This window comes from Megascapheus bottae, chromosome 18 (genome assembly GCF_031878675.1).
Source record: "Megascapheus bottae isolate mThoBot1 chromosome 18, mThoBot2.hap1, whole genome shotgun sequence".
Taxonomy (NCBI): domain Eukaryota; kingdom Metazoa; phylum Chordata; class Mammalia; order Rodentia; family Geomyidae; genus Megascapheus; species Megascapheus bottae.
This window is the reverse complement of record NC_143526.1, coordinates 39,321,626-39,341,001: the sequence shown is the minus strand read 5'-3', so window position 1 is coordinate 39,341,001 and position 19,376 is coordinate 39,321,626. Positions and strand designations below refer to the sequence as shown.

Sequence of the window (19,376 nt, the reverse complement as noted above, 5' to 3'; positions counted from 1 at the left end):
CCCAACACAGGCTAGCTCCAGTCTGGGGGCCTGGGCTTGAGAAAAGAGGTGCAGCCTGGGGCCGAAGGCCCAGAACTTCTGCAAGGGATTGGGTGCTGCCTCTTAGTCCATTTAGGAAACTGGCCTGGGGGTGGGGGGAGGGAAGGTCGAGGGCTAAACATGCAATTTACTTGTAAATTAGCCTGGTCCCTAGATTTAAACAACTTAGGGTACCAGCTTTTACATAAGAATGTCTCAGTTCCACCTATCTTCGTGAAAGTTGACCCCAAGAGGAAGAGGGCTTTCTGGCCCAGCAGTCCACCAAAGGGAAAGTAACACATTTGACATCTGTCCCCCCCTTTTCCTCTCCCATTCCTCTGGCCAGCATCCCACCCCCCTCTCCTTCCTCTGGCCAGCAGACATGGTATTTATTCACATTCACAGAAAAAGGCTTCATGGGAGACAAATTAGAACGCACAGCCTGGGCACCTAAAGGCAGGTCTTCCGGAGACAGCCTGACAGCAGAGGTGACTGTGTCCTTGCCCCCTGCTGGGCGGCCAGGCCACCTAATGCGTCCAAGACTAGGGCTGGCCTGCTAAGTGGTGACTCCTGTCCTCTCTTGCCTCTTCCTCCTCCCTCCCCCCCCCCCCCCCCCCCCCGGGAGAGGCCACCGAGGAGCCGGAAGCAGGAATGTCTGCCGAGAGCCAGCTTCTGGGCTCTTTTGGAAAAGAGAGGTTAGGCCCTCTGAGCAGCCAGGCTGCTTCCATGGCTGGTAAGTGACCTTTCCCTGAGCCATCTGGCTCTCACTCTCTTGTAGCCAGGTGCCCAAGTGCCCGGAATTCTCTGTGAAATGACATTCTCCTTCAGTTGGGTGTGACCTTTTGCCCTCCCCTCCCCCCTCTGGCCCCTGCCAGCCGCTTCCTGGCTCAGGATAGGAGACACCAGCTGTGGCAGGCCCACGTGGCCAGGTTGGGAAGACCTTGTGCCCCTCCAGACCTTTAGGGACATTTCTATTTGCCTAGGCCAGGAAGAAATCTCTGGCCTTTTGTTTCTTTATGGGGTATTTACTGGTGGGGAAGGCCCAGAATTCCTGGGGAGGGAGGCCAGTTTGGGTACCTCCTCTTTGTCTCCTGTGTGTCTCGGGGAGCCTTCCGGAAATGATTAACACCCCTGGAGCTGGTGGGGCAGCTGTGTGTGGTCCTGTTTGAGGCAGGGCTTACAGTGCCATGGCTGCTGGTTGGTGCCCAGTCACCCCCGACCGCTGACCCTGCTTGCGTGTCCTCTCAGGAAGCAGGGCTACAGACCGTCTGAAGTGCACAGGCCTGCGCGGTGCTGCTGTATGCAGGACGTGCTCGGTAACTCTCCACTGTGGTGGAGAAATGGAGATGTGCTTCTGGTGAAGGACTGTGGTGGGGAGGGGGTGGGACAGGAAGAAGAAAAGGCGGAAGGGTGATTGGTTGTTGGTTTAAAGATGTAGTCACTGAAGCCGGCACTGGTGGAGCTACTCAGAAGGGTGAGATCTGAGGATTGCGGTTCAAAGCCAGCCCTGGCAGGAAAGACCGTGAGACCCTTACCTCCAATTAACCACTAAAAGGTGGAATGATGGCTCAAGTAGTAGACTGCCAGCCTTGAGTACAAAAAACTAATCAAGAGATCAAGGCCCTGAGTCCAAACCTTAGTACACAGACACAGACACACACACACACACTCCCCCCACACCCCAGAATAAGGTAGTTACTACTGAAGCCAGGTGTTGGAATGCACACTTGTCATCCTTGCAGGCTGTGACAGGAGACGTGCCTGTTCAACGCCAGCCTGAAGTGAGTGAGACCCTGTCTCAAAACCAATCAGACAAAAAGTGTCTCTTGATTGCAGTCTCTTGGCCAAGTGTTAGACTGAAGACTTTTTCCTTGAATGAACTTGATAATCTTTTGATAACTCTGCCAGGTGCCTCGTCTGTGTCTTAGAAGAGATCAGAGGCCCAGGGAACATGTGTCTCCCTTAAGGTCCCCCTGCTGGGAGGAGCCACACTACCCCAGGCGGCTGCTCACTGGGCTGGGCCTGTGCTCTGCAGCCTGTTTATCTGGCATGGTGCCTCTGACTTATGTGGAAGGTGACCAACTAACTTGTCCCAGTTTTGCTTGGGACCAGCCAGCCACGTTTCGCCCCCTTCCCTGCTGAGGGCCCACTTCAAGCCTTAGCAGAGCTGGCCTCTCTAAAGAAGTTTCACACTCACATGCACACACACATACACAAGGAACCCTGGCCTATCCCTGTGGCCCAAGGCTGTTCCTGTCCAGACTGAGCTGTGACAGCACCAGATGCGGGTCAGGCCTAGGTGGAGGGGGGGAGGGAGGAGCCTTGGCTCCCCCAGCTGCCTGTCAGGCTGGGATTCCACCTTTTCCTGTGCTTGCAACGCTGTGGGCCCCTCCCTGACTGTCACCAGGCATGTAGCTACTGTTGAAGGGGACAAAAGCCAAACCCAAGGGAGCCCCAGGAGTGTGACTTTGGAGTCCTCATATTGTACTGGGTTCAAATTTCAGCCCTCCCATTTGGTGGTCATAGGTTAGAACAGCTCTTTGCTTCTGGCATGGAATAAAGGAAGTTCTTAGCTCTTGAGACATCTGGGAAATGTATATTTTGGAAGGTTCTCATCACACATCCCTTCCTAGACCAAGGCCTGTCCTTTGCCATAAAGACGACCTCTTTTCTTCCTTTCCTTGTGTGTGTGTGTGTGTGTGCGCACACACACACACACACACGTGTGCACACCAGTCCTAGGACTTGACGGAGCCTAGACACTGCCCCTTAGTGTTTTAACGCTTGAGCTACATCTCCGTGTCCAGGTTTTTGGGGTATTGAATTGCAGCTAAGATTTCCATGGGCTTTCCTGCCCCAGTTGGTTTTGAACCTCCATCCTCAGATCTCAGCTTCCTGAGTAGCTAGGATTTATAGGCCTGAACCATAGATGCTGTGTTCTGTGTTACCAAGATTACCGTGAAATGTCATCAGGGGAAAACGCTGCTGATTCCTGTTCCCAGTCCAAAGCTGAGTCACTTTTCTGTCCCCTCCGGGAATGTGGGTGAGGCAGCCCCGCTCCCTCCCTGCTCCCTCACCCACACTCCTGCCAATAGAGCCAGATTTCTTTAGGGAGGGGGTGGGTGGGTGTCAGAAGGCAGAGGGTTGCTTCTGGACCATTCCAATAGATTACGTGTTTGACCTCAGAAAAGGTGGCAGAAAATACCTTGTAGATCTGACACTTGGAGAATCAAACACGCATTTCTCTGTGACTCAGTCTGTAGGGAGCTGTTTGTCACCACTCTGAGTTTATAGATAGCTGAGTTGCACTTAGCCTTACACCCTCTTCAGAATTAAATCATTAGGAAGAAAAAAAAAATTTTTTTGACTCAGCTTTCTGGAAGAAGGTCCTTATGTGGGCTCTGTTTCCATGACAACAGCCTGGTGGACTGGCAAGCTGCCTCCTCTCCTCCCCTCCCAGTCCCAGAAGTCACAGCTGAGCTAACCTGCTGTCTCATCCTGAAGGACACCAAATGCAGCACTTCCCAATTTTTCTTCCTGAGGGCCTCTGCGGATAGCTCCTGCTGTTGACAGATGTTTTTGTTGCTTGGAAGCGATTAAATTTCTAACCCTTGGATACAGCCACTGAACGCTCATTAACTCTGGGGGAAGCAGTGTGTTTGGAACTGTACACATAACAGAGGTTTTGTGTGGTGCTGAGATGAGGTTTGGATGCTTGGAGTAGGGTATGGCACCCTGGCCCTTCATGAGTGTCCACTTTGGTTACCTGTCAGGTATGGACACAGCTCCTGGACCAGCAACCAGTCCTCAGGAGATGAATTTCTAGTGATTGTTTTTCATTCCCCTCCCCACCCCAGTCAAAGCCAAGAGAGGGTCTGTAGTTTAGTTTTTGTCTTTGTTTTCATCTTTAGGATCTCTGTGAGAGAACCAATGGCCCAGCCCTCTGCGCGGTCCTCACCATGTGGAGAATGGATGGGGCATTTGTGCTTTGTGTTAGCAGGAACTACAAGTAGGGACTTCTTATCAGACCCTTATCTTACCATTTTACAAATGAGGTACTGAAGCCCAGCAAGGTAGACTTGCCTGGGGTCCTTTCCTGCTTATTATCTTCTTTCTTCAGCTTAACGGACCCCTTTGCTCTGCTTCTTCTCAGAGTCCTGAGCCTACAGTGGTCAGGAAATGGAGGTGACCGATCACTAGGTCCATACACTTGTCAGTCATGGGGCTTGAACTCAGGGCCCGGGTGTTGTTCCTGAGCTTTTCCTGTGAGCCCCGAACACCTCAGCACCTGTTACTGGGGTACAGTCCATCAGATCTATCTACAATAAACCCCAATCCTTCCCCTGTGGTCTACCAACCAGTCTGCAGTGGTCCAGCTTCTACTTCATCCGCTGGGGCCGCCCTCATTACAGGCTTTGGCTCACACCTGCTGCTTCTTTCTTTTCTTTTTCTTTTTCTTTTTTTTAAACCTGAAACTGAATCTTCCAAGTCCTTTTAATCTCCTTATTTTGGTAAAGTCACCAGGCATACAATGAAAGGTAAACTCTGCATGCTCCCTGCAGGTCTTCCCCCTGAGGTCCCCAGCAGAATCCTGTGGCCTTCTTTTTCATCCAGGAGAATTCTAGATTTGTGCAAACGCTGGTGTTTATAGTGAATGTTTCTGAGATGTGTGCTGGCTCACGAATGCTGCTGTGTTACTTTTTTTTTTTTTTGCCAGTCCTGGGCTTGAGCTCAGGGCCTGAGCACTGTCCTTGGACTCTCTCAAGGCTAGAACTCTACCACTTGAGCCTCAGCACCACTTCCGGCTTTTTTCTATGTATGTGGTACCGTGGAATCGAACCTGGGTCTTCGTGCATGCTAGGCAAGCACTTTAACCACTAGGCCAAACTCCAGGCCCCCTGTGTTACTTTTGTAGCATGGCTTTAAAGTTGGATCATCACCAACAAAACCCATGAAAGGTGCTTTACCTTTTTTAATGTCTTTAAAAAGAATTTTTTTTTTTAATGGTGTAAAATAAGGGCCTTGTGCATTCGGGGCAAACACTGAGCTCTTATCTCCAGCAGTCTCAGTGGACATTCTTCTTGGGTTTCCTTTACTTTTCTGGGCTCTTGTGTTTTTACTTGGACTAGTCTTGGACCATGATTCTCCTTCCTCTACCTAGTGAGTAGCTATGATTACAGGCATGAGCCACCATGCCTGGTCTGTGCCACTATATATAGCTAGCTTTGTTCTTTTTTTGTGGGTCATGGGGCTTGAGTTCAGAGCTTGGGCACTGCCCCTGAGCTCTTCGGCTCAAGGCTGCCCACTCTACCCTTGAGCCATCGCCCCACTTCCTGTTTTTTTCTAGTGATTAATTGGAGATAAGAGTCTCATGGTCTTTAGTACCCGGCTGGCTTTGAACAGCGATCTTCAGATCTCAGTCTCCTGAGTAGCCAGGATTACAGGCACCACACCTGGCTGCTAGCCTCTTTCTGAATGGCTGCAGATTCTTTCACCGTTCAGCTGTAATGCATTATTAGATTTTGAGTGGGTTTCTGGGAGGAGTCTATTGGGCCCTATGGACAAACGGGGTGTTTTCATGTAGGACTCACCTGTGTGGAAGAAGGTTTTCCTCTTAGGGCCGAGCCTAACTCAGGTTGTACTCCCTCTCCCTTGTTTGTCTTGTGGCTTGAACTCAGGGCCTGGGCCTTGTCCCTGTGCTCTTTTGCTCAAGGCTAGTGCTCCCCCATTGAGCCATTGCTCCACTTCCTGTATTCTGGTGGTTAACTGGAGATAAGAATCTCATGGATTTTCCTGTCCAGCCTGGCTTTGAACTACAATTCTCAAATCTATGCTTCCTAAGATGGCGTGAGCCACTGTGCCCAGCTCTGTTCTGTGTGTGTGTGTGTGTGTGTGTGTGTGTGTGTGTGTGTGTGTGTGTGGTTTGCACGCACACAGGGTCTGGGGCTTTAACTCAGGACCTGGGTGCTGAACTTGGCCTTCTTTTGCTCAAGGCTAGCACTCTTATCACTTGAGCCACAGTGCCACTTCCAGCTTTTTCTGAGAAGTTTATTTGCAATAAGAGTCTCACAGACTTTTCTGCCCTGCTTGGCTCTGAGGATCCTCAGATCTGAGCCTCCAGAATGGCCACCAGCACCCTGCAGGCTGCACCTTTTTAGTGAGCTTCTTGACTTAACTAGCTGCTCTGTTCTTTTGGGCCAGCCTTTTGGGCTCTTCAGGGCCTCTGTTTCCATGTCAGTAGGATGGTCCCCAGGCTGTGGAATCTGTTCAGCCTCCGTATGCCTTCCCCTCTGGCTGCGTCTCCTGAGCCTTCATTCAGGACTTTTATGAAGCCTGCTGCCCCTGTGTGGACGGAGCTGCGTTTGTTTCCGGTGGAAGAGGCTAATGCTGTGGCTCCATTGTGCCCTGTCACCTCCTGCAGTAGAGAGAGGAGAGATGGAGATGTGCTCATGCACAGCCTGACCCATGAAGCTGGAGGAGAGCCCGCCTCCTTTGGGATTTGTCACTTCCTCTGCTCTGTCCCCTTCTGGTGGCTGTGGCTGCCATTCCTCAGGAAAATCAGATTGCTGGGCGCTGGTGGCTCACGCTTGGAATCCTAGCTACTTAGGAGGCTGAGATCTGAGGATCACAATCGAAAGCCAGCCTGGACAGGAAAGTCCACGAGACCTGTGTTGTTGTTGTTGTTTGGTCAGCTATGGGGCCTGAACTCCTTTGCTCAAGCTTAGTGCTCTACGACTTTGGGCCATAGTTCCACTTCTGGTTTTCTGGTCATTCCTTGGAGATAAGAGTTTCACAGACTTTTCCTGCCCTGGCTGGTTTTGAAGTATGATCCTCAGGCCTTAGCCTCCTGAGTAGCTAGGATTGTAGACATGAGCTACCAGGACCCAGCTCCAGGAGATCTCCATACAACCACCAGAAAACAGGACATGGTGCTGTGGCTCAAAGTGGCAGAGTGCCAGCGTTGAGCTCACTGACAGTGCCTAGGCCCTGAGTTCAAGCCCCAGGACACCCAACCCCCACCTACACACAATTGCATTCAATGGGAAAGAAGGCATTGAAGTGGGGACGTGTATACTGAAAGAGGAGGGGCTCCGAAGAACTCGAGCTTCCACTGCTTTTAAAATCGGGTGCTGTATCTTTCAGATCCTGGCTGTATGGAGAGAACGGCCCAGAAGCGCAAGTTTCCCAGCCCACCGCACTCTTCCAACGGCCACTCACCACAGGACCCCTCGGCCGCCACCAGCCCCATTAAAAAGAAAAAGAAACCCGGCTTACTCAACAGTAACAATAAGGAGCAGGTAACAGCCACTGCACGTGGCGTTAGCACCAGGGAACAGGCCAGCCAGCGGTCCCGCAGATCCCCAGCCTTCTAGATCGTTCCCTCATTGAGCAGGCTGCCCGGCTGCCTTCCTTGGAAGGCTAGCTTAGAGTGGGCCCCAAATCGTCAGTGGGTTGGGGAGATCTATTTTGGGGACCGAAATCCAGTGACCCAGATGGGGGTGAGGAGATAGTTCTGGAAAGGGGTCAAGCAGGGCTTTCCCTGAGCTTGGTTTTATTCCTACCGTTAAGGGTCGAGTTCCCTGCAGGCCAGGCCAGCGACAGGGACGCCCAGTTCAAGCTCCTCCTCCCTGGAGGAGCTTGCTTCCTGCCTGGTTCGTTTTTTTCTCATCTGTAAAATGAAGGACTTGTGGGGGAAAAGCATTTCTTCCCCAGTTCACTATGCTGTGCGCCACTCCCCACACACACTCACCCTCGTTGGTGGCCGCCACTGGCAGCTAGCTGGGCAGGGGCACATAACCTGGGATCTTGTCTAAGGAACCTTCTGGTTTTAAGGATGTCTCCCATGCAGGCTGGATGGTCATGAGTAGGGAAATTGGAGTCACACTAGAGTATGCATGGGTTGGGGTCGCTGTCCCCTCTGGATTGGGAGGTCAAGCCCCCTGGAGTTGTTATTTGTCTCGAGGGGTGGTTGGTCATCCTGATTGAGGCAGTATTGACTGGATGGACCATGCGATTGAATCTAAACAGCTAATTAATTTTTTTCGCCAGTTGAGACCTAGCATGGGTAAATGTCCAGGCTGTGAGTGCAGGAATCCATTTCTTCTCTCAGATGATGGTAATGGTGATGATGATGATGATGATGATGATGATGATGATGATGATGATGATGGTGATGATGATGATGGTGATGATGGTGTGCCAATACTGGGGCTTAAACTCAGGGCCTTGTGCTCTCCCGTGGCTTTTGTAATCAGTGCTGGCCTTCTACCATGTGATACATACCTCCACTTCTAGCTTTTCTGTTGGTTGGTTGGAAATAAGAATCTCATGGACTTTTGTGCCCAGGCTGGCTTTGAACCAGGACTCTCAGATCTCAGCCTGCTGAGTAGTTAGGATTGTAGGCGTGAGCCACCAGCATCCAGCTCCACTCTGTAAATTATACTGTGGGACTCCAGCTCAGCCTTAGCTCTGTGGGTATGACCACCTCACCTCTTGGGGTCTGAGCCTCTCAGCCACCACCGTGCGGGGGAGTGGGCTCCTTCTACCACTGCTCAATTTGCAGGACTTTGTGACCCACCACCAGCTCCATGGCACACAGTAATAACATAGTTCAGCGAAGCCGCCAAGTGCCGTGATTGTGCACGGTGTCCATGACATGACCTCTGTATAGAAAAGCCCCGGAGCTTCCGGCTGTCTGATACTGTCTCTGACCCGTGTGGGGTGTGCGGACATGCAGGTGGTTTTGGTGGCCTGCCACCTGAGTTTCTGATTTCCCCGTAAAGTGAAGTGGCTGCCTGTATGGCCAGGACTGCCTTCCTTTTGGATGCCCAAGCCTCATCAGCCACCCTCTCAGTGGTGGGGCCTAAAGAAGCTTTGGGGGACTTTGCAATTGAGGAAAACAATGTGAGCGTGTTGAGGTTGTTAATGTGAAAGCACGACTGGCTGTGCCCTGCCATTGTGGTTAATATGGAGTCATTTTTATGATAGCCCATAACTGGGCTCCCTTGGACAGGGAAACTGGCGTTCGGAGAGGTTAGGTCATCTTGGGATCTCGGCCAGCCAGGCACTGTTTGAGCTGAGCTCTGCTTATTGGCTTAGGAGTTGATGACAATGAGCAGGGATACCGGCTATTTCTTAGCTAAAGACTCAAAAAAAGGCACACAAATGTCACAGCCGTGGGGAGCTGTGGGACCCAGCAGGGCTGGGGTGAAAGGACACAGCCCCTCCCCCCAGTGTGTGCAGGGGAGAGGAGGGAGGGGCCCTGCCCGCCCACCCAGCGCACACACGGCTCTTTCCTGCCATGCCATCTGCTCCATCCAGGGAGCTCTCAGTTGCTTTGTCTTGGAGTTCCAGTGACATCACAACACGGCGCTGTGTGAGACTCCTGTGAGGCCGAGGGTGGCTTTGCTTCTCCCAGCACCAGCTCCAGGGCATACATTTTGTGAGTGAGGATGGAAGGAAGACGGTGACCCTTGGCCCCATAATTCTGTATTCAGAGCAGGCATCTCTTCACTGCAGTATTTACTCTGTGTCCCCGCTAGCTGGCTGGCCACTTAGCTGAGCCTTTGGGGATCTTGGATTTTTGGGTTCTTAGTCTGGAGCTGCTGTGATAGAACACCATAGACTAGGCCCTGCAAACGTTTCTTCCAGCTTTTCTTGCTCGCCCGAGGCCTGTTGGAAGTGTGGGGTAGCTGCAACTACCCACCCTAGGGGGCACTTTTAGGGGAGAGAGCTTGTAAATTTTTTTTTTATTGTAATTAGTAAAAGGGTTACATGATATTTGCCAGATAGAAGGTACATTAATTCACATACATTGATACCCTTTCACATGTCTTGGTACCCGTTTCCCTCCCCCCCCACCCCCACCCCCCCTTTTTTTTTTTTTTGGTCTGTTGTGGGGCTTGAACTCAGGGCCCAGGCACTGTCCCTGAGCTCTTTCGCTCAAGGCTAGCCCTCTACTACTTTGAGCCACAATCACCACTTCTAGTTTTGTGATAGGTACTTGGAGATAAGAGTTGCACAGACTTTCCCGCTCGGGCTGGCTTTGAACCGTCAGCCAACCCCGGGCAGGAAAGTCTATGAGATGCTTATCACCGACTAACCACCAGAAAACCAGATGTGGAGCTGTGTCCCTCAAAGTGATAGCGTGCTAACCTTGAACTCTTATAAGAGCTCAGGTACAGGTTGGGAGTTTGGCCTAGTGGTTAAAGTGCTTGCCTAGCATGCACGAAGACCCAGGTTCGATTCCTTGGTACCACATACATAGAAAAAAGCCAGAAGTGGTGCTGAGGCTCAAGTGGTAGAGCTCTAGCCTTGAGAAAAGTCCAAGGACAGTGCTCAGGCCCTGAGCTCAAGCCCAGGACTGGCAAAAAAAAAAAAAAAAAAAAAAAAAAGAGCTCAGGTACAGTGCCCAGGCCCTCAGTTAGAGCCTCAGGGCCGACAACAAAAAAGAAAGTGGAGTGCAACCTGTGCCAGGGTGTAGCGGGCAGGGAACCCTGGGAAGAAAGGTCACTGTGGTGATGTCACCCCTGGAAAAGCAAGTAGAGTTCAAAGGTGAACGACACAGGAAACCCAGGCTAGGCCAGCTCTTGATCCGCAGTCAGCTCCTGACTCAGCTAATTGCTTGTGGGACAGGAGAGTAGAGGCTTAGAGAGAGAGGTTGGTACACGAGCTACCAGACATTCTGGGAACATTAAAGCCTCACAGAGCACCTGGTGCTCCTGGCTTCTAAAATGAAGAAACAGGTGGTAGCTCACGCCTGTAATCCCAGCAACTTGGATGAGAACTGTCAGTCTGAGAAAAAAATAGGGCGACCCCATTTTGACAAAGAATTTGAGTGTGATGGCTTGTATCTATAATCCCAGATTTACTTAAGGTATAGTTAAAACCTAGGCTCTCAGCCGGCCATGGCGGGCTCCCGGCTCCCGCCTCTAATCCTAGCTACTCAGGAGGCCAAGATCTGAGGATCAAGGTTTAAAGCCAGCCCAGGCAAAAAAAGGACCTGAAACTCTTATCTCCAATTAACCTCTAGAAAACTAGAAAATAGGAAATGGGGCTTAGCTCAAGAGTAGGATGGTAGCCTTGAGCTGAAGAGCTCAGGGACAGCACTCAGGTCCAGTTCAAGCCCCATGACCCACAAAACAAAACAAAAACAACAACAACAAAAACCTAGGCTCTTCCCCCCCCCCCCCAAAGGAAGTAATTCAAGCCAAAAAACAAAAGGCAAAAAAACACGGGGTGGGGATATGGCTCAAGTGATAGAGCTGGAGGCCCTGAGTTCAGTCCCCAGTACAACCAAAAGAAAAAAAAAAAGAAAAGGTTGGTTATGTTCTAGGTTGTGGTCAAGTGCTTGCCTAGAACGTGTAAGGGCCTGGGTTTTATTTCAGGGCCACAAATAAGATAACAAAAAGCAAAGAAATATGTATAAGTGTTAGGTATAAACAGACTACTCTCTTTGCTGAGAGTGTAATTTTCAGTCAGTAAACAATGAACTATTTGAATTGTCTAAGTGTGAAGCCTGTGTAAATGCTATGGGGGGGGCATGTTCTGGCCATCCTCCTATGGAAAACCTAGGCAAGGATCTCCTCTTGTTACACCAAATGCTGTGCTCAGAGGCCTTCAGAGAGAAACAAAGCTTTTCATCCCAGGACAAAAAAAGAAGCTTGTCCAGTGGTGTGTATTGAAAGGTAGACAACAGGAGCCAGGTGGGTGACTCACAGCAATAATCCCGGCTATCCAAGCCAGAGCCCGCCCAAGGGAAAAAAGCCCTCAATTCCATCTCCACTGAACCAACCAAAATCTGGGCTGAAGATAGAAAAAGCAAACGTTCCTCCCCTCCCCCATACCATGGGTTAATAATAGGGACTGGATAAACCATTCTGGTTATGTTGTTTATTTTTGCTAAGAAATGGAGGCCCAGAGTGGGTTGAGTAGCTTTCTGAAGGCTTTGAACCTTGATCCTTAGATCTCACCCTCCTAAGTAGCTAGAATTACAGGCGTGAGTCACTAATGCCTGGCACCCATTTTTGTTCAATGGACATTTTTTGTTGTTGTCATTTGTGGGGCTTGAACTCTGGGCCTGGGTGCTGTCCCTGAGCTCTTCAGCTCAAGGCTAACGCTCTACCATGTTGAGCCCCACCTCTACTTCTGATATTCTGGTGGTTAATTGGAGATGAGTGTCACAGACTTTAGTGCCTGGCTGACTTTGAACTGTGATCCTCAGATCTCAGCCTCCTGAGTAGCTAGGATTACAGGCGTGGGCCACGAGCCCAGCTTGTACATTCCCTTTTTTTTTTCCCTTCCCCCTTGGGCCAGTCCTGGGGCTTGAACTCAGTACCTGGGCACCTTTCTTGGACACTATTTGCTCAAGGCTAGCACTCTGCCACTTGAGCCACAGCACCACTTCCGGCCTTTTCTGTGTATGTGGTACCAAGGAATTGAACCTGGGGCTTCGTGCATACTAGGCGAACATTCTACCACTAGGCTATGCTCACCTTGACATTTCTTTTACTGTTTTTCAACTGTGATTTCTGTGTTAGGAGTGTGGCTTTGTTATCATGTAGGGTTTCAGAGAAATAGTTCTCATGTTGGGATAGGAAGAGTTCTGGTTCCTATGGATTGGTGTAGGTGAGAAATGTGGCTTTTCTTTTTTGTTGGTTGTAGGACGTACACTCTGTGCCTGGGTGCTGTCCCTGAGCTCTCCAGCTCAAGGCTATCCCTCTACCTCTTGAGGTACAGCGTTACTTTTAGGTTTCTGGTGGTTAATTGGAGATAAGAGTCTTAAGGACTGGCTTTGAACCTGGATCTTTAGATCTCAGCCTTCTGAGTAGCTAGAATTACAGGTGTGAGACACTGGCCACCGGCGCCTGACTGTGGCTCTTGTTTTAAGAAGACAATCCAGCTTTTAGGAACCTGTAGTTTGTGTACTACAAGTGGACTTTAGAAAAATCAAACCAAGCAAAACACGTGGTCATGGTTTGTTGGCCCAAATCCACCTTCTCCATTCTCCAGTTGCCATGTACATTGCGGTGGAAGCCTGGATTTGTGTATCCTGGGCTCTTAATCCTGTTAGTGAGATGAATGAATCTCCCGTGGGGGCCTTGTTCACCCCACTGAATCCCAGCCCAGCACCATGCCCTTAACCATCATCAGCCTCATTTTACAGATGAGAAAACCGAGGGTGAGGTGAAGACATAGCCAGGGTCCACGTAGTTGGTTGCTCGTGATAGAGATAGAAGCCAGGTATTGCTAGGGCTCCCCAGTAACTCTGATGCTGGCCTTCAAGGCCCAGCCTTTCCAAGTATCAGGTTGGGAGTATTTCCCCCCCTCTAACTGGGATAGGGTGACCTGAGCTAGTGTGGCTGGTGGGAGGCGGGGGGGGGGGGTGAGGCACTGTGATGTACTTGTTCAAAATTCCTGCTGGTGATGCACATTTGTTTTGAAACCCCGCCTGTCTTTCTTGCCTACATTTCAGTCAGAACTAAGACATGGTCCGTTTTACTATATGAAGCAGCCACTCACCACAGACCCTGTTGATGTTGTACCGCAGGATGGACGGAATGATTTCTACTGCTGGGTCTGTCACCGGGAAGGCCAAGTCCTTTGCTGTGAGCTCTGTCCCCGGGTTTATCACGCTAAGTGTCTGAGACTGACATCGGAACCAGAGGGGGACTGGTTTTGTCCTGAATGTGAGGTTAGTTGCCTGACGAATGAATTGACCTTACCTGCCTCGTTTTCCTCTTCCTTTCTCTTTCTTCCTTTCAGTTTGACATTTGCATATAATCCCAAAAGGGGGGAAAAAAAAGAGAGATTTCTGGCCTTCTGGTCTGCCTGTCCGGGCTGCTCTTGCCTCTCTGGACCAGCACCTGCCCTGGCTACCACGCAGCCACTCTTGGAAAGACGATTTGCCTTGTCATGGCTTCCGCTGCTTGACAAATCCCCGGATGGCTTTGACATGTGCAGCTGCCTCTGCATCTTCTGTAGCCAACGCCTGGGAAGTGAACTTCTAAACCTTGTTCCTGTTTGGGAAAAGATCTGATTCTGTCTTCCTTGGATTTTCTTCCTCTGCCTCACTGAGTCACTGACAGTAGTCAATCCAGGAGACCAGTTTTTGGGTGACACCCCCTCACCCTCCGGCATGACAGCCACTCAGTGAGCCCTTTCATCTGGCACACGTTTCTTGAGCACATACGGGGTCCCTGGGATCTTCTAGTGCACAGAACCGCATGGGCGACGGATCTTCCTAGCAGAAGACGACAGGCGCCCAAATCAAGTTCATGAGATGGGAGAAAACTGAATGGAGATGGGGAGGAAACGTTTCAGCCGTCACTGAGTCCCCCTGAAGAGCCCAGGCCTGGAAGCCACACCGCTATGGGAAGACAATTGAAGCTGTGCTGAGTGGGTGGAGGGAGCGTCACAGCCATCCGGGGACACCTTGCCCACATCCTGGCCTTGATGGTAGTCCCCCTCCCCACCCCGACCTCCTGCATCTTCCCGCCCCGGAGCTCTGAGCCAGCCCTTGCGATGTGCCCTGCGTGCGCGGGGCTTCCGCTATGGCCGCCATGTTTGGATGCTGGAATATTCATATACCAAGTTAATGTAGAGGGTCTTGCATTCCACAGTGCCTCTCAAACGAGGAAGCTTTCTGTGTATGAGATGGAAAATCACCCAGGTACCTTCAGTGTAATGAAAACCTTCCCCCTCGAGTCACAGGATTAAGTCTCTGGTGCCACTTCAGTGTAAAGGAAGGAAAAAGATAAGATAGAGGAGAGGAAATTAGATCTCCAGGCCTTGTCATTAGAGCATGGTGTTGTTAGAGGCTCCTGGGTTGGTGTCATCAGACACGCTGTCCCTGTGCTCTGGGGCTAATGTTCTCTGTGACCTTATTCTCCACTTGTGAGTGAGGGCGTGGGGGCCTCAACCAGATCTTCAGTACAAGGTGGACAGAGGCTGTGCAGGGCGGGTCCTCGGTGGATGAGGCTAGTTCATCAAGGGAGGACCGGCTTTGAGTACGTGCTCCCTATCCCTGCGGCCTTGATTGCCATGGAGGACTTGGGAATGTGGTGTGGATAGACAGATCCCTAGCATTACAGGCGTGTGCCGCCAGCGCCCAGCTTCCTTGTTTACCCATCTCTCCTGCTGACTTGCCCTTGGGTTCATTGGTAAGCGTCCATCCGTGGGGTCAGGCAGGAGGATGGGGCCAGATCAGGAGGGAGGCAGGAAAGAATGCCAGGCGGATACCAGACTGGAAACATGCTGAGATTCAAGGAATACTTGTCCTTTGTATTTCAGAGGCCCAAGTCCTTCCAGGCATTATTTGGCAAAGCCAGCAGCTAGGAAGGCTGGGAAGTGTCAGGCTTTGGCTGTCAGCAATGAGGTTGTGTGCCTCGTGCTGTTCTCAGCTGATCCTTGTCTTGTCTGTCCCTTTCTTCCTCAACCAGCCAGAAACTCCTAATCCTTCACACAGGAGAGGGAAGGGTGGTGAACTTCCCGCCTCTCCAGGCCCAGTGCTCCAGAGTTTTCCCTGACAATAGTGAAGTCTCCTAGTTCCATTGTCCCTGGCACCTGAATCCTTAACTGTGCGTCCAGATTTACATAGAAGAGTCCATGTTCAGTCTCTTCTCTGGGGCTCTCAGATGGGAATGTCTCTGTCTTATGAAATGACAAGTTACTGCCTGTGGAGGTAGGCAGCCACGCTGTGCCCCTTGGAGAAGTTTCCAGGGCAACTTGAATTGCTTCCCATTGTGGGGATAGAACAAAGTCCTACGTAACTATTGGCACCCTCAGATTCTTTATCTTGAAGCTCAGCCTGCATCTGCCCTGTTACTGGAGATGCCCTACCAGGCTCCTGAATTCAGGACCCCTGGAAGATGCAGGCGGTGAACGGGGAGGTCACCTTGATGAACCTGTGACCCTTTTACTTCCCAGCCTTGAGATCCAAGGGTTACAGTGGTGATCCTCCAGATGGCATCAGCTCCTGTCTCCATGTGTTAGGAAAAACATGGATCGACATGCAAATGATGTCTTGTTTGACTAACCAATCCAGGATAGCCATGCAAATGATATCTGCTTTACAGACCAATCTAGTACAACATGCAAATACTGTTTGTATAGGTTGGTCCCAGAGATGGAGACCTTGCCCAGCTTCAGCTCTTCATGTTTAGATGGAAATTTTCTTTTAAAGGGGGGGAGGGAGAGAAAAAGTAGAAGGAGAATGGATGCACAGCTAGTGCTGTTTTTCTAACTGCATCTGTGTGTTATGATTTTTGACTTGTAGAAGATTACAGTAGCAGAGTGCATCGAGACCCAAAGCAAAGCCATGACAATGCTCACCATTGAACAACTGTCCTACCTGCTCAAGTTTGCCATTCAGAAAATGAAGCAGCCCGGGGTAAGGAGAAAGCTCCTGCTGGTGCAAGCGTAAATCAGACGCTGCCTTTCCTTCTGTTCTAGCATCCCACGTGGTCCGTGGAAGCCTGGCTTCTCAGGCAACCTGTGCATACTCTTTGGACCCGCTTGGAGATTCACACTCAAATTCAGAAACGTAAATGCCATGGTATTCTGTCGATTGAGTCTCGGCAGTGAGTATGCTGTGTGCCTAAGGAATTGGGGATGGCCTATGTAGAAAGCTGGTGGGGATTTCAAGTTCTGGTGGGTGGGGAAATGAGACTTCATTTCCTATTGGCCTAAGAGGAATTGTCTGGTCTTTTCCTGGCATTTGTGAAATTCCCCTTCCCTGAGAGATGAATGTAGCCTGTCTATTCATAAACCCAGGCCCCATGATACCTTCTAGTAAACTGCAACAGGGACATTCCCACCAAGAGTGAGCTGTGGACGATGGCCTATTCTTCCAGTCTGGAAATGGCAAGTGGAGTGTAGTTTGGGTGCCTTTTGGGAAGTCTTATGTCAGGGCAGCACCTTTTAGCCGCCGCGTGGTGTGTGTGTCGCAGTGTGACGTGCTGGCTGGCAGATCTATTGATACCTTATTGACCTAGCTGATGCTTGAATTCAGAGCCTTGTGTTCTCTCTTGGCAGTTTGCTCAAAGCTTATCCTCTCTCTTCCTCTTAAGCCACACTTCCATTTCCAGCTCTTGCTGGCTAGTTGGAAATAAGAGTCTCTCAAGCACTTGCCAGCCTGACTGACTTGAAACTTTGATTCTCAGATCTCAGTCTCTTGAGATTACAGAAGTGAACCACTGGCACCTTGCCTGAAGTATACTCTTAATATACAATAGACTTAACTTTCATTCTGGATAAAAGAGGGCTCATGTACAGATGCTAACCTGCTAGAAGCCTTGCTCGTGTAGAATTTAGCATTTCATTAAATCCTCTAGATCACTTGAACTGATAAGTAACACAGCAAACTAGGCTGGGCCTTCAGCTGATTCATGAAAGGCTTAAGCGACTGGATCAGGATAAAAATCTTATCATAGTCCCTGTAATTGAAGACAGTATGACTTCTCAAAGGAAAAGCAAAATCTCACTGTCTAGGTTGCTCGCTCCCATGTAGAAATTATCTGTTGGCATTTGGTGACTGTGTGTGTGCTGTAGCGTCTCTCATAGCTGGATTTTGCCCTCGTTTTTGCTCCTGGGCGTGTGTACGGGTATTAACCGTTCTTTGGGGTCCCTGTCTAATGTAACTGATAGATCGTGCATCAGCCAGTGGTGAGAACAGAACCTGTAACCTGGGTCTGTGCCCAAAACAAAGCAAATGACAAAACTCAAAACAAGCTCAGCTGGGCCTGGGGTGATTGCCAACAATAGGGCAGGTTTAGAGGATGGATCCATTTGCAGTTTTTCAGGGTCCTCTGTGGAGCCTGTGGGCTCTGTTCTGAAAGGCAGCCGCCATCTTTCTGAGCCCCTGATTGCTTGCGGTTCTGGGCCTCCCTTAGCCCATGCCTGTGTATCTTCTCTCTTGCAGACCGATGCCTTCCAGAAGCCTGTGCCACTAGAACAGCACCCTGACTACGCCGAATACATTTTCCATCCCATGGACCTTTGCACACTGGAAAAGGTTGGCCTCCACCAGAGCCTGGCTACAGAGCCCTGGGTTCGAGCTCCTATTCCCTTCCCATCCCCACCTCAAGTCTGATCGCTTCCCTGCACGTACCTGCTCAGTTTTGATGTCCCCAACCGCCACTTCTTCCACAGACCCCAGTGCCATGTTAAGTCCTCTCTGCCTGGCCACCCTTGTTACATGAATGAGTCATGGAAGCTTCTTGGGGATTTTGGGGGTTGATTGCAGCTCCCTCCTCTCCCCCGAGCTCACTCTTTCCAGGGTGCCAATGAGAGCAACAGGAAAGAAGAAGAGAAGATGATAAGTGTTTGGGAAACTTTCAGATTAGCAGCAACACATGGCTTCTTAGAATGGACCTACCATCTGAGAAGGCTGTTTCTGTAACATCTAAAGATGTTTTTCAAAGTTCACAGGAAAAGAATCCATGCTGAGCACTAACATGTGTGACACGCAGAGTCAGGTCCCCAGTCGTGGCTCTGCACTGAGCTGTGGGAGCCAGGAATAGAAAGCATGCGTGCAGTGCTGAGTGCTGGCGCCCAGACCTGTAATTCTAGCTACTCAGGAGGCTGAGCTCTGAGGATTTTGGTTTGAGCCAGACTGGTCAGGAATGGTCACGAGACTCTTACCTCCAATAAACCAACCCAAAATTTGAAAGTGGAGGAATAGCTCAAATGGTAGAACATCGGCCTTGAGCTCAAAAGCTAAGGGACAGTTCTCAGGCCTTGAGTTCAAGTCCCATCACCAACATAATAACATTCAAAGCATGCGTTCACAGGAACCAAATAGTAAATTCTAATCTGATTGGGAAAATGCTATGTGGTTGTGTGGTGGAAAAAACCCAGAGTCATCAGAAAAGTCAGGGATGTAATCCTAGGTTCAGCTTTCACCCCTACTGTGCCTCAGTTTCCTCTTCCAGAAAGCAGAGACAATGTGCCAAATACCCCATTGTGTATGGGAGAGCATGGGGCCTGGCAGTCAGTGTGGAAGGGCTGCAGCTGTCAGAAACTTCAAGCACCATGGATGGGCTGGGTGGGTGACTGTCTAGTGACGGGAGCGTGGAGATTGCAAGTGCTACCCTGGAGGTTTGTATAGAAGCTGATGCTCTGGCTTGTCTCCCCAGAATGCAAAGAAGAAAATGTATGGCTGCACCGAGGCCTTCCTGGCCGACGCCAAGTGGATTTTACACAACTGCATCATTTATAATGGTGGTGAGTGGCTCAGAGGCGCCTCTGGAAGGGAGCATGCTGGGTGTGCCCTTCTGCCCTGCAGTGCAAACTAGGGCCAGCTCCAGGGGACACTCCGGTCACTGGCTTATGAACAGACATCTCCAGGGCCCCGGAGC

At 50.5% G+C, this 19,376-nt stretch overlaps 1 protein-coding gene across 15 annotated transcripts in view; it reads left to right on the top strand.

The window, feature by feature from the left end:
• The window catches only part of Zmynd8 (zinc finger MYND-type containing 8), a 77,755-nt gene that overhangs the window by 21,605 nt on the left and 36,774 nt on the right, over positions 1 to 19,376 (top strand). For 11 of the 15 annotated variants that reach the window (XM_090352477.1, XM_090352475.1, XM_090352478.1 and 8 more), the window contains 5 exons: positions 7,162 to 7,316; positions 13,493 to 13,711; positions 16,295 to 16,408; positions 17,939 to 18,031; positions 19,155 to 19,242. In XM_090352477.1, coding sequence (XP_090208603.1) covers positions 7,162 to 7,316; positions 13,493 to 13,711; positions 16,295 to 16,408; positions 17,939 to 18,031; positions 19,155 to 19,242 — 669 coding nt within the window. The remainder of the gene's footprint in view (positions 1 to 7,161; positions 7,317 to 13,492; positions 13,712 to 16,294; positions 16,409 to 17,938; positions 18,032 to 19,154; positions 19,243 to 19,376) is intronic. The other 4 variants (XM_090352486.1, XM_090352484.1, XM_090352483.1 and 1 more) reach the window with 1 other exon arrangement.